General features: G+C 32.5%; 1 protein-coding gene across 1 annotated transcript in view; it reads right to left on the bottom strand.

Moving 5' to 3' along the window:
• LOC129222532 (nose resistant to fluoxetine protein 6-like) overlaps positions 1–15204 on the bottom strand; it is a 67527-nt gene that overhangs the window by 47686 nt on the left and 4637 nt on the right. Inside the window, exons 2-7 of the mRNA XM_054857044.1 lie at positions 13604–13776; positions 13436–13526; positions 8694–8796; positions 7754–7971; positions 5998–6174; positions 4043–4136 (exon numbers count right to left, since the gene is read on the bottom strand). Of these exons, the coding sequence (XP_054713019.1) occupies positions 4043–4136; positions 5998–6174; positions 7754–7971; positions 8694–8796; positions 13436–13526; positions 13604–13776 (856 nt within the window). The remainder of the gene's footprint in view (positions 1–4042; positions 4137–5997; positions 6175–7753; positions 7972–8693; positions 8797–13435; positions 13527–13603; positions 13777–15204) is intronic.

Here is a 15204-nt window from a genome sequence, read left to right as displayed (position 1 = left end):
GTTTACTGTGAGTACTAATTTCATTTAAAAGCATTGAATTAAGGTGGGAAGATGAAAAAACTATCTCAAAATTTAATTTGCCTGACAATTTCTATGTTTGCAAAGCAAAACAGAAGGACTTTTTAAACTTCTATACCTAATATTTACTTTTGAAAAGTTGTGTGGTTTATAGAGAATTGCGTTACATAGGTCGGCGTTATAAAGGTCAGCGTTATAAAGGTATTCTACTGTATTTGTATTTATAAAAAAAAAATGAAAATTAGCCTACCAATTTTTCTTTCCAAAAAAAAAAAAAACCATGGCAGTGAGAAGCAAGAGATGTAAGTAGACATTATAAAGTTTCGAGTAAAACACGTTTAAAGTTTAGACCTTAGGAAGGTTTTTGTTGAGTTTTTCTTTTTTAATAATGCTTTATAGCAGCACCTACCAAGTCTACTAGTACCATCTCTTACCCATAAGCAGAGAAGAGGTTCACCTATCATTTGTACTGATTATCTCAAAATTTTTAATTTTGGCACTTCATCACTTTGCTTCTCACTGCCCCATATAAAGAATTTTTAGTGTTTCGTGATGGAATATATGAATTGAAAGTTGCAGCTTAAACTGAAACAGATTAAGCATATGGAAAATATGCTACTTCTGTTCAATGATTAAAAAAAGAAGAAAAATACATTTTTGAAAAAGAAAAATCTTTAGTAATGATAAATATAAATCAAAATTTTTTAAAATATGATTTTTCTGCAGCCAAAGAAAAAGCGCAATATATCTTCATAAGCAATGTAACAAGGTGCAATGTAACATGGAGCTACTGTAATTCTCCCTTGTAAGAAAAGTAATTCTAACTTATAAATCTTTCAAAACATAGTTCTCATAAGATTTTTTCCCTTTTGTTTTTGCTTTTCAGGATCCCTCAAATTAATTTAATAAACTTAAAAACAGAGAAAAATTATGTAACAATTTGTTTCATGTAAGGACATACAGTATGAAAAAAAAAGCATTTTAAGGCAATTAAATGATAAATCCTACACAAATTTTCTCCAAATACCCCAACAATGAGCTGTTAAATAATTGACAATATTGTCATATTGATTGTAGCAAGAGGACTAGAGGTAAGTAAACGAATTCATAGCTTTGTGTGTACTGAACTTTATATATATATATATATATATATATATATATATATATATATACATAATAAATTTATATTTATTTTTCCTATACTTCAAATACAGCATTGGATTGATTAGACTGCAGAATATTACATTATTAATTAAGAAAATCATAGCTTAAAGGTTTCATTAAAATATTCAGAAGCAACTTTTTGGCGCATTTTAAAGCATGTGCAGTTTTGTTTGTAAAGCTATAGTAGAGATTACAGTACCTGCCACTAATAAAATCACTGGATTATAAAATCAGCTGCTTTTTAAAATCAAATCTGGAATAACAGAAACATTGCAATACCATCCTTTAATTAAATTACCATCACCGTTTCATAAAATCAAAATCTTGAACATCATACGCAAAAAATTGATAAAGAAGCACTGAGAAGGAATTGGACTCAGAAGACGAGGATATCTCAGCGCCAAATTTGCCTCTTCAGTGAATGCTAGAAAAGTGCTTGATGATATACGATGCACTTCAGAGCAAAGAAAATATAATGTTGAACATTACAAAACATTTAGTAAACTCTCAACGATATTGAATCCTTACTCTCCAATTCTGTTAACCAAACTGCAATATGTCAATATTTTAAGACCCTTGTAATAAATTAAAAAAAAATTCCTTCATGTTTAGTTAAAATTACAACTATATATTAAAATATTTAAAACAAAAATAAATGACGTAATTCATTTCGTTTTTTTGAACTTCAAAACCTTTCTTTTTTTTAAATGTAGGTATGCCAGTTTTTAAAATCAGCCGTTTTTTAAAATAAAATGCCCTGAGAACAAATGTGATTTTAATAAGCAGGAGTCACTGTACTTACAATATGTGTCATTGTAATTTAATGTTATTGTTTTACTAAAAGAGTTCCTTGTCTCTATTGTTTTCAGTATTGTATAAGCTGAAAAAGAAGTCAACAATTTCATATTTTGTTTCCATATTGAAATGACTTGAACACATAAACACACAAACTGTGATATAGTAATCACATATATTTTCATTGATTCGGGTTTTTATTTCCTGTGTTTGCATTTTCTATAATTCAATGGCGTCTTTTCCGAGTTTTTGGCGGCCATGTTTTATCTCCTTCTTCCCGCGATGTGTTGTTCTCCCGCCTTTCTCGCTCATTGGTTGTAAGCATGGTCACGGTTCGGTGATGTCATTTTCCCGCGTTCCTATTTGCTGCGTTAAGTGACGCCGCGTAGGAATATCTGGTTTTCACGCGACTGCGTGGAGTTTTCGCTGGGATGTTTCAGAAAATCTTCGTGAGTAGTCGAGTGCTAGCGGTGACATGTGAAGGTTCTGCTTTTGAGGAGCGTGGACGCTAGACATGTGAAAGGTCATCATACAAATTAACCATGATGGGGGTTATGAATCCCGATCCATCCGTTAACTAAGTGATGTGATGCTATAAATATTTATACAGGAGCTGATTAGCCCTGTTAACTACATAAAATGAGTGATAAGTTAAAGAGTTCAGCTCAATATAATAGCCAAGAACCAAGATTAAAGAAAACGGCCGCGTCCACGTGTTTTTCTAGTCCGACGATGTATCATGATGAGTCATCTCGAAGTTGTTAGTTCCATCCCATTTTTTTCTTCGTTCAAAATCGATGATGGTGGCATCTCCATCTGGTAATACCGTGCAAAACAAGAGCGGTATGTGTGGTCGAATCTGAAGCAAATTCGGACACCTGCATCACCATTTTCGTGGTGAGATGAGGTTCTCTGTTTCATCACCTGTTGATTGTCCCCAGCTTCAGTGATGCACCATGTCATTCATCCCGCTAATGTTATTATGTGAAATATCCTTCCTCCGTTTTTTTGGTTTGAATCCGTTTCTTTGTCCTGCAACATCAACTCACGTCATTTTTTCATGTGTGAAGCTGATCCATCCCCTTTGACAACTTGAGTCCCTGCAATAGACTGTCTTACAATCTTGTATTTTAAATTTTTTAATTCATTCCATGTGAGAAGAAAATCTTTGGTTGAATTCGCGGGAGCTCCCGGAGACCTTCTGGTACATGATGGTCGGAAAATAAAAGATGTGTGATGTGCCAAATCTGTGTGAAGTTTTTTTGTGCTTTAACAACATTGGGGTAAGTCAAACCTTTTTCTCTTTGAGTTCTATGTAGGCACCAAACATTGAGACGTCCTGGAGTTTTGCGGAAACACTTTAAATACGATCGGCCTAAAATTTTTCCTCAGTTTTTTTTTTGTTTAAGTGGTGGTTCCTTTTCCCACAATTGAATTTAACCACTTTTCCACCACACAAACACTTCCTTCCTTTCACATTAATCACTGCTTGATACTATCCAAGTATCAAACAAATTAAAATATTATTAAAACTTGAGTTCAAAATAAGTAAGTTAGCCAAGCAAAATCCCCGGGGACACCTTGACTCCAATATTCTTCTTATAGCATATAATGCTCCATAGCTTAGCGGCAATGATAATCAAACCTAAGCAATTATATTCAAACATTTTTTTTTTTTTGGTTCCCACAAGAGATCTAAAAAAAGTGCTATTGAGTAGAAATTATTTATTAGGATAATCACAAATTAATTTTATTCCTTTAAGAGGGCCATGCTTCCCGTACTTTTCCCAAATTTGTTACTGAATGGTTGTACAGACACAGCCAAGTTGACAGAAAAAAAAAAATCTATCTGAGCTAACCCACATGATACATATATGTTTAAATGTAGAGAAATTGCATTGAGCCATCAAATATCAATAGGTTCTATTGTTAAGTAATATAAAACATTTATAGAGTGCGCGAGAAAAACTGGGATGGGAAAACAATATCAATTCTGCCAAGAATTTCAGGTTTACATTCATACAAGAAAAAAAAACATGTTCAATAGCACTTTAACATTCCTCACCTGAGAACAAAAAATGAATCAACTGAGTAGAATCCTTGATACACTACTTGAAATGCTAAGTTGTCAGTTTGCTCAGCAGCTTGAAGAGGATTGCCTAGTAAATAAAATTTCAATTAGAAGAAATTATTTAACAGGGTTTACAAGTTCTGAACCAAATTCTTTATTCAGTGCAAATTTATGTTCCCATAGAACAAGAAAGTGTTATTTCTGTTCATAAAACTATTTTAAATCATTTCTGAAACCATGTTCATTTTTTATAAAATCAGGTATAATAGCGTAGAATACACGTACACTGGCGACTAACAAATTGGTTGCTTTTTAATTTGGCCAAAACAAAAAACTATCACAGATGCTGCTATCATGTTTGCTCCTCAAGCAAACATGGTAGCAGCAAGCTTTAGTAAGGTGTAATATTTTTACACCTTATTGAAACTTTTAATGGAGTTTCATTGCTTGATACATTTATTTTGCTTATTTTTTTAAACAGAGCTTTAAATGTTGCTTATTTTTTTAGGCTGATTATTTCACATTTCGATAGAACTTTAAATGGTTTTCATGGTTTGTGTCATTTCCTTGGAGGATTGATTTTGTTTAAATGAAACTTTTAAAAGGTTTTAATGGCCTAATTTATATACTTGGCATACTTTCAAATTTTAATGGGACTTTTAACCTTGTTTAAATAGCCTAATTTTATTTAATCAGTTGATTTGGACCCTATTTTTTCTTCATTTCATTCTACCAGACAATTATGCACCATTATCTCTTTATATTAAAAAAAAAAGTAAGGTCAAAGAAATTCTGAAAGGAAGTCTGTGGCAGGCCTTCGTCCAGGAGACCCCAAAATACCTACAGTCTTGAAATTTTGTACAAAATTACTTCGAGGCCTTTGGGTTTGCACTTGGGGTTTGTTTTTTTAAGTTTTGAATTAGTTTTTTTTGTAATCAATTTTTTTAAGCTCAAATTTCATATGAATTGCCCATTAAAGTCTTGAAAATTACTTGCACATATTAATATTTCATATCGTAGGAAAGGATGAAATTTTCCGCATTCTACGCAATTTGTTTCAATGCTCTAACGTAACTACTGCGGGAGTTATTTTCGTTTTTTGCTTGAATTTTTTCAGGCTTAGCTGAAATTTAGGCACTACTTTCTTCATTAAATCTATCAGCAAAAAGTGAAGGAATTGTCCCACAGTTTTCTTTTTGACACCACTAAAAGGAGCGGCTTTTTTTACTCCAGATCTAACTGGACGAAAAAAGTTACAAGCCATTTAATCAAGTTTGAAAAATCTCATCTCCATTCAAGTTATTGATGTTTTATTTGGTGTTGCCATAGTGACGTCTTTTAGATTCGTTTGTTGCTTCTTTCTTATTCACAAATTTTAAGGGTTCCAATTTGAACAGAAAATCTTAGGCTCAACTCAATTCAAGTCATGAGCTAAGAGCAAAATATATTACTAGAGACTACAAATATGAAAGCAACTTTTCAAACGTACAAAACTGCAGTTTTGCAATGCTCAGGAGCCCCTTAGACCTTACAGCTCTGCAAGTTGGTACAAGTTATTTTGAAACCTGGGAAAGGGTTGCTTTTTGTTCCAAAAGAAACTCATAATGAGTTTTTAATGTTTCTCCTTAATTGATGATTTAACTCTTTGCGAATTAAATAAGACTGAGAAGCAATCTTCAGGGGTTGGTGAGCGCCAGCGAGCAGGGGGCGAAGCTCCCTCCTAATATTATATTAAACTAAGATATAAAACTTTGAGGAATAGACTGTTCAACCATATTGAATGTTGTATGAATGAATAAATGCAATTTTTTTCTGCTTTGTTAGCCACAATTAGTCTCAATTTACTAGCAGCATAGTTTTGTTTTGCACAAAATAAATTAGCTTTTTAGGATATTAAAGAGTTTTTTCAAGTTGGAAATATTTATAAACTTAAAAACATATTAGCTTACCCAAAACTGAAGCAGAAAATGCATATGTGTGACAAAGAATAACCCAAGACATGCTGAAGAATCTTATGCCATGAATACATAGCAATTGTCCTTCTGTACCACTAGTATCAAACAGCTTTGAACCATTTGTGAAAATGCAAAAGCACTTAAAAAAAGGCTTGAGTTTTTCCATAAATTCTGTAAGGGAAATATAACACTTATCAAATACATTTTATAACAACATAATAATGGTAGAAATACATAAATAGGAAAAGAAAATATAAGTAAAACTTGGTACATATCATCCAGCATTCTGGATGTCAGTGAATCTGGTTTGAAAAGAACACTGAAAGAACTACAAAAAAAAAAAAAAAAAAAAAAATACACATATTTTTTGCAAATTTTAAGCTTTTGACCTTATGCAAGAAAGGCCAGTTGCTGCTTTTAATAAATCTATAACAAGTACATAAAAATTAAAAAGTAGATCTTGGAAACAAAATTTTTAAAATATGAAATAAAGATGAGTTACAGTAAAACTTCTATAAGTGATCACCTCTATTATAGGGACCACCTTCATCAACTACTTTCTCCCAAGTCCACGTAATGTCAAAAATCCTCTAGTTGTTTAATTTATGTTGGGGAGGATCTTTGCAATTGTGACATAGAAAATCCACTATTGTATATCAAAAAAAAAAAAAGTACATAAACAGCGCAGAGTTATGAATTTTCATGCAATAATGTATGTGCTATAACAAATTAATAGCTCTCTATTACTTCAGCATTTTTGGAAATAGAGTAGACCATCATTTTATGCGGATTTGATTATGCACTAAGATTTGTAGTCTTTATTTTGTTTTACGTTGATGAGTTGTGGTCTTACTGGATTTCACACATTGTACACAGATAAAATTTTCCCTTCATTCAAAATCCAAACTTCTGAGATTGCAGCTAACATGTAATAAACTGCATTTTGCATGCTGATGAGTGAGCTTGGGTTTTGCAATTGGTTCCAGAGTTCTTTCCAGAAATAAAGTTATTAAACTCGCACAATTTAGAGCTCACTAAAAGAAGAACTTTTAGAAGTGACAAAGGAGAACAAAACCAATGGGGATACCGACATTGATGGCCCACAACCAAAAACTTTTGCATTGCAAATTTTGAGCTATTCCTCAACAATGGCAAAAGATCTTTCTGATTTGTTAATGATCCTGTCACGGTAATAGAAGTAACATGAGATATCATAGATGTGTTAATACCCTACAAAGAAGAGCAAAATAAGGAACTGCCAAAAGACTGTCATAACCAGCTCTTTTGTATGAACACTAAGTTAATTCTTGTTTTCTCTGCATATGCTGTGCATATGTATCAAAATAAATACATATTAAACCAGTTATATATGCATCTATCACTACAATGATGTTTTCTTTATTTATATATGGAACCTAAACCCTATTTAAACACTACTTTTACCTATTACTTTATATGGTTTTGATTTAAGCTGCATTTTCATGGAACATAACCCCACATAAAATGAAGGTCAAATTCCTATGGAGAGCAATGAACTTTCCAGAAACAATAATTTACTTAGGAAACACTGCCACCTTTCAGAAATAGTAATTCACTATATTGTGCCAAATAATTAAAAGTAATAAGGCCCATATAAAATGAAAGGTACATTATAAAATATCAAAATAATTTTCCTTGTAGTAGCATAAGTGGCACTTTTTGTGCTGAAATTGGAGCATATTTTTAAGATAAAAAATTGCTTTAGCATTACCAGAATATGAATTGTTCTTGGAGTGTAGCCTAAAAATCAAATCCACATCAGAATCATAATCACCAGATATAGTACTTCCATTATTGATTTCTTTCGATTTTGTGTCATGTTCAATAATTATGGAATCTTGAAGCGTTTCTTCTTTGGCAAAGAAGTATTCATAAATGGTGACTAAACTTCCAAGCACCACCAACAGAACAAAAAATGAGATCAAGCATCTAAAGAAATCATAAAAAATAACTTCTTGATAAGCAAAAATACTTAATGAATATAATAACAATATGGCATTAAAGTATTTCACTATGACAGCCAGAAATTTAAAATTTATAATTTAAAGAGACTTATCTTTTTCTTGGTAAGAATGTGCATTAATTTACACTAAAACTCCCGGAGTATGTTTTTAGCAAAATGTAAATAAACTATATAATCTTTTAAAGCACAACAGATTCTTGACTATCCAACATAAACGAGAAACACAGGATCAGTTACTAAAAGATTGACTTTGCAAGGACAAGCTCAAAATAATTTCTTTCCCCTGCTCTACCCAGTATGAAAGAAAAATAGAAAAATGCTACTGAAATGGCTGCAATTTTTTAAATACATTTGTAAAATATATTGGTGTTTTAGTAAAACCATCTTACTCTGAGTTAAATCAGAATCCTTAAGTGCTAAATCCTTGCGACCCCTAAATGTTGACTTACTCAACTATTTTTTTTATTTTTCAATTCAATCATACCACATGGAATGAAGGCAGGCTTAAGGAGAATATGATTTTTGAAATTTTTATGTTTGGATGACCCTATTGTCCATGATTGATCGAACATAAATTTAGCACATTTTGTCTTAATAGCAAACTATTTAGAATGTGAACAATGAGTTGCTTTTTCCATAGATTATCAATTAATTAAATTATTTTAAGACAGCCAAAAAAAAAACTTACATGACTCCAATAGCAGCTGCAGTTAAGGGTTTTGAATTTTCCTTACAGACAACAGAAGTTATGTTCACAGATGTTGTGTTTGGATTGAAATAAGGAATGGATTCTAAAAAAGTAAAATTTATAACTAATTATAAGCTAATTCAACTAAAATACATTCAAAGGTAAAGAAATACCCAGGGATGTATTAAACTAATCAGAATATTTTTAATTTCATGAGAGTAATCCTCAATTTAATGTAACTTATCCTTGAATATGATACTCAAATTAAATATTTCACAAATCATTTTCAGTTTGCTGTTTATAAAACTTCAGGTCGTCAAATGCAAGTGATTTTGGATATTATAAATCATTGATGCAGACTACTAAACTTTATTCTAATTAAATAGTAATTTGAGGCTTACTATGATTCATCCCATAAATCTTTAATTAAATGTTAATGGGAGTCTCTTGTGGGTACTAGACAGGGTCTACTTCCTAGCAAAAAAAAAGTGTATGCCTATGCCAGTGGCGTCGTAGGGGGGGGGGGGGGGTCCATCCCTAGTGTCACCCGTCTGGTGGTGACATCCAAAGTGGAATGGAAATGTTTTGAAAAATATGAAGCTAAAATGCATTTTCTTAAGACAACAAATTTGAAAACTTAGACCTAATAGTGACTTTCTCGTCAAAAAACTGAAACCCATTATCTATCCTTGGGATTTGAGATACGTTTGAAATAATAATGGGACTATCAATTTCATACACCCACTTACTTTTTTGACCTCTCGACGGCCGGCTCATTTGCATATAGGAAAAGTTATATAAAAAGTATTTATAGTTTTTTTTTTTTTTTGTCTTTTGTACATTAGCCCACTTACAATTTTGTTATAACAAACATAGTTGTTTCTGAAAATTGTATGAATTTCATGTTTACATAGAATTATAGAATTTTTTTTTTTTTTTGCATTTGTAAGGGGGGGGGGAGGGTGGCACACCATAAACTCCCACCCTAAGTGTCAAATGTCAAATATGCCAGGTATGCCACTGCATATGCATTTATTAACATGAATACTCTGAATTCTGATAAAAAGAAAGTAGTGTAAATGACTAATTATGGGCAGCCAACCAGTAATGGGTAGGCTTGTCTTGCACTGTCAATACCAAGTTTGAAATACATATTCCAGGAAAACCATCAGTGGATTTTTAAAATAGCATCTTTCAAGGGCACCCCCACCATAACTGTTCAAACCAGTGCATTCAAATTTATTTCAAAACACAAATGAATCATAATTGAAAATTAATAAAAATATCACAACAGCTTTAAACTGCAAACAGCTTTATTGCTGTATTTCCCACTGTGCAATTTCTAAGTTCAAACACTGTTAGAAATAGTTTTTCCAATGAACTATAACTGCAACATTTGTATCCAAAATTTAAAACAAAAAACCTTAAGCACGCACATAACTAGTCATTTACCTTACATAAGCTGAGCATTCATGCAAATTACGCTAATGCATTAGGGGTGAACTCATAAATTTTTCAGTACCAGAACCTTTGGCTTTTTCCTATAGCAGACAGCAATTCAGCAGGAAGTAGTTTATTATCACAAAAAATATCATTGAATTAATTAAATTTGTTGGAAAAGTGGTACATAAAAGAATCAAATACTGAATGTTTCATGATAAATAAAAAAATAGGTCAAAAAATGTTCAGCATATTTTACAAAATGAAAATCTTTTCAAAGAAAAACAGTCTTGGATCACCATTTTGGTCCTCCTTCTCTTTCTAATACAGCTGGAGAAATAATGCAATTATGGTTAATAGTGACATTCCTCATTGTTGTGTAATTAAAAGAGAAAACAAGAAAGCACTGTTTAATAAGAATCATTGACTTCCGGTGATAGAAAGAAGCAGTTACAATATATGTTTCAGCATTTCTTAAAGGGAAAAATGAGAAGTATTATAACTGCTGATCAGTTCGGAACTCAGCATTTATGTACTTTTCTCCAAACACACCCCACCTCTTAGCTATTAGCCTTAGGTTTCACTATTGGGGGGAAGGGGAGGTCTGCAAAGCGGTCCCCCAGCATGGCTGGGTACGATGGTCGATTGCTGTCTAGTTGCCACTTTTGGCACTTTGTGCCTGGGAAGGCCCCCATGCTGGGCGTCAGCCCAGCTGAGAGTTTACCCCTTTATGTATGAGCCTTGCTCAACGTGAGATACAGTATAACTCACCGTACAGCATTTATGTACTGGTGGGCTCAGGAGCACATTACTGATGAGTTTTGCAGCTTACTACAGTACTCTCCCAATTATCAACAGAATAGGATGGCACGGTAACCACAGATAAGCAAATTCGCGGATCACCTGCAAATTATATAAAAACGATGCTAGTGTGTCCAATAACTTTAAAAGATCTAACACTCGTATATATTTAAACTACAGCTAAAACAATAACAAGGTATGTAATTGCAGTAATAAGAAAGATAAATCGCAATAGACTGTCGTCTGCGTATTTCGCGTGATTTTAATTGTCGGAAAACAACCAGAAAATCGCAATGATTTAAACTTTCTAACTGTTGCCATCTTGTGTTTGTTAACAAATAAATGTTTGTAATTATTTTAAGCAACGCTTTTGAAATATTTTTGAATTGTCATTCTTTGCTTTCCTTTTGAGATAAATCGGGAATTTGGATGGTAATCAATTTTGGCGTGTAATTTTGTTTTTGTTGGGAATATTGTTTCCTCGTCAAGCATGGGAGGTATCAGAATTATAAGAAAGATATAGAAGAAAGTTTCGTGATGGCCACAACATACTAGTTTTTACAAATCTTTGATGAAACATTTGAAATGTTTCAATTTTTTTTCCTTTTGCAACTTAAAGTGCAAACTCTGAATAACTGTTATTAATGTAATTATTTTTATTTTAAATATCACTGAAGACACAAGGCACATTTTCACAGCTAATATTGTGCTTTAAGGATGTGTCTTCAATAAAAAGAACAGAAAAAAATCCATTGGTGCTATTAAAATCAAAGACAAAGAATTTTCTTTCTTCCACTAGTGCCAAAGGGGAAGGGAGGGGGGATGTAACCCTGTATGAAGAGCTATATGTGTTTGTATATATGCATGTACATGCTTCAAAATGAATGAAATTTTTTTGTTACACCACAGCTTAGAAATTTTGTTAAATTGCAAAAATTATTATAATTATAATAATTTTATTTATAATAGTTGAATAATTTAAGTTAACATATGCGGCTTGTATGAGGGGGCAACTTCATCATTTTCAAAAGTAAAAGGGCCTTGTCCTCTTACTTCTGAGAGTTAAAAATTAATAATTGGTTGAAAAGTGATTTTTTACAGGGTGGATTGATTTTTTCCACCAAAGAAACAACTAAAAATTCAAAATAAATGAGCTTTTCTTATCTTATTTCATAAAAATGGAACTTTGAATTTGAAGGGGAAAGTCTGCGATGGACATCCGCAGGGGTGTGCACAAAAATTTTGGGGCTCGTCACAAAAGACTTTTTCCAGGCTCCAAATTGTTTACCCGTATATTTTACCTTTAATTTTAAAAATATTGGACCCCTTCAATTCTCCCCCCCCCCCCCCCCCGTGCATGCCCCTGCCCATCCGTTCCGATTTTTTAGACCATATTCCATTTTTTGGAGATCATCATAAATGTTAAAAACCTTTATTACAACCCAATTCTACAAACAAAAAAAAAGCTTAAGGGCCACGCCCCCTAACCCCACACTCTTTTTTGGTGAACCAACTGCTTATGTAAGTTAATACAGTCGGACGCGGATTAAACAAACCTGCATTTAACAAATTTTGGGATTTAGCAAATTTTTCTTTTTCTCCCGATCAAAATGAAGGCAAAAACCTCTATTTACCAAACAATAAACCCCAAAATAACAAATTATTTTAACAGTCGAAAAAAATTTGTTTTGTTTCTTTGAGTTAGGAAACATTGGATTGTTTTCCAAATTTTACATCCATATTGTCTGAAGCAGAAAAAGACTTTTCTTGGAATCAGCAATTTTTTACAGGCAAGGGCGAGGGGGCAACCAACGAACATTGATTTTAATGCAAAAAAGCGATAATGAAACTCCCATTAAAAATTACATTTTCAAATGCTTTTCATATGGCCAGGAAACTATAAAAAATATCTCAGGCAGCAGGCTGCAAATGATACAGTATTATCTTCTCTCCATAAAGTCGAAAGAGAACTAAATCGAGTAAAGTCTCAAGGAAATTGTTAAAATCTGTTACTCAGTAGTTTAAAATTTCAAATTAACTAGCATGTAACTCGTTGTGGAATTCTGAATAAAAAGCGTATACTTTCTAATTATGGAAATTTTTTAGCAGTTGCTTATTTGGGGTTTTGAGTAAGGAAAGTGTTTTTTTTTTTAAATTTCACACCCCGATGTTACGAATAATCCCGATTTAACGTACAAAAGTTTTGGTCCCGGTGAATTCGTTAAATCGAGGTCCGACTGTATATATGTATACCCCTTTTATGTCAAAATGCTTTTGGAATTAATTTTAGAAAAAGTGTTTAAAAATATTTTTTAATGTTATCGGCTACAAAAAAGAAGTGGAAACTGATGGGTAAGCTCCAAGTTACTAACATATTCATGATTTTTCACTGATGTGTCAATATTCATAATTTAAATTTGATTTCTTGTGAATTGAATTATGAATATCCTAAAATTTATATAAAACATCATTAATAAGGTAAGAAATAAATAAATACTGACTTGCATATTGCAACAGTGTGATAAATTCTTTGGATAACTCAGAAGGAGAACATGAAGCAGGAACGCATGCACCAATAGTTAAGGATAAATTCTGAAACAGACATAAAATATTCAGAAATAATACACAGAGAATAGCAAAAAAAAAAAAAAAAACAGAAAAAAATATACCATAGTCGGAAAATTTATAGCCCAATTAGTTAAACAATATTTTCCGTTGAAATTTCCCATAAGCCCAGTGGCATCAGGAGGGGCATAAACATCAAGGCACTGTAAATAGTTTCCATACCATTTGGTATTTCCAATAGTGATTCCACTTCCAGGCTTTCCATAAGAGTCAATCACTAAAACAGAGAGTAATTCTTTGGTGAATAAAAAAAGGGCTGTTAATAAAAAAGTTTAAAAGTTATGGTTATATTTGCAGTAAGGTTTTTGAATAATTAAAAAAAAAAAAAAAACCTTCTCTCTGGCATGTAACTTTAAAGGCAAAAAATGCTTATGGCAAAATTATCAATTTTTATTTCAATATATTAATTTTAGTTGTCAGTCAACACCAGTAGTGGTTAGTGCTTCAGTAGTGGCCACTTCAAGTTTACTTATATACTTTGAAGAAAGAAATGAACAATAATGTGTTTTTTTTTGCTTGTAATTAATGTAACTAACATATTGAACTAACTTTTATTCATTGGTTATTTGAATTTAAAGTAAGTAATGCAAATTCTTCTGATGGGAGAATGTCAGATGGCAACTACTGAAACTTTCAGATTTTGCAGTAGCCATTACAATCAAATTTGAGGTTAGGGAAAAAATTGACAAAAATTGAACAAATTGAAACTATGGCATTTTTAGAAATTGGGACAATTTAGAAAGAGATAGGTTATAATACACTTATTGAGTTTTAAGAAGGGCAATTAATATTGCAGACCCACAGTTTAAAAATATATTTCAATGTGGCCACTACTAGTGCATTTTGAACCTTGAAGTGGACATTACTGAAGCACTGGACACTACTACTGGTGTTTTACCTTACTCCTTATCCTGAGCAAAAATCTGGCCAGAGGAAATTTCTTTCTATTAAGGAACCATTCATAAAATTCCAGGTTTTTTACTTTCTTCTATATCTAATATATAGAAGAAAGTATTGGATTCGTGCAAATTTTCGAATTTCGAATTTTGACGGATTCGAACGTTTTGAGGTGTGCTGAATCCATTTCGACCATTTTTGGAAAATGTCTGTCTGTGTGTGTGTGTGTGTATGTATGTGTGTGTATGTGTGTCACGTCTGTGTGTGACCAGTTTTTTGTGGCCGCTCTACAACAAAAACTACCGCATGAAATCGAACGAAATTTGGTACACATATGTGCCCCTATGTGAACTTGTGCCCATTAGTTTTTGGCGCGAATTCCTCCAAGGGGGGTGGAGCAATGGGACGTTTTTCGAGTTACGCGTGCTTGCTATTCCTCAGGAAGTTACTGGCGGAATCAAACAAAATTTGGTCCATATGTTGGTATTAACAGGAACAGGTGCTGATTCGATTTTGGTGTCAATAACTCAAACGGGGGTTGAGCTATAGAACGTTTTTTGTCGTCAATTGTGACTGCTGTATCTCAAGAAATAATGAACGGAATGAAAGAAAAATTTATCGGCAAGTAGCCCTTAGTGGGTATAAGAACTGATTTTATTTTTGTGTCAACAGCTAAAAAGGGGGGGTAGCGCAATCACCCGTTCTTTTTTTCCATTTTGAGTGCCCTATCTCAAGAAGTAATGCTACG

This window comes from Uloborus diversus, chromosome 5 (assembly GCF_026930045.1).
Source record: "Uloborus diversus isolate 005 chromosome 5, Udiv.v.3.1, whole genome shotgun sequence".
Classification (NCBI taxonomy): Eukaryota; Metazoa; Arthropoda; class Arachnida; order Araneae; family Uloboridae; genus Uloborus; species Uloborus diversus.
Note: the sequence above shows the minus strand (reverse complement) of the source record. Positions and strands in the feature narration are given on the sequence as shown.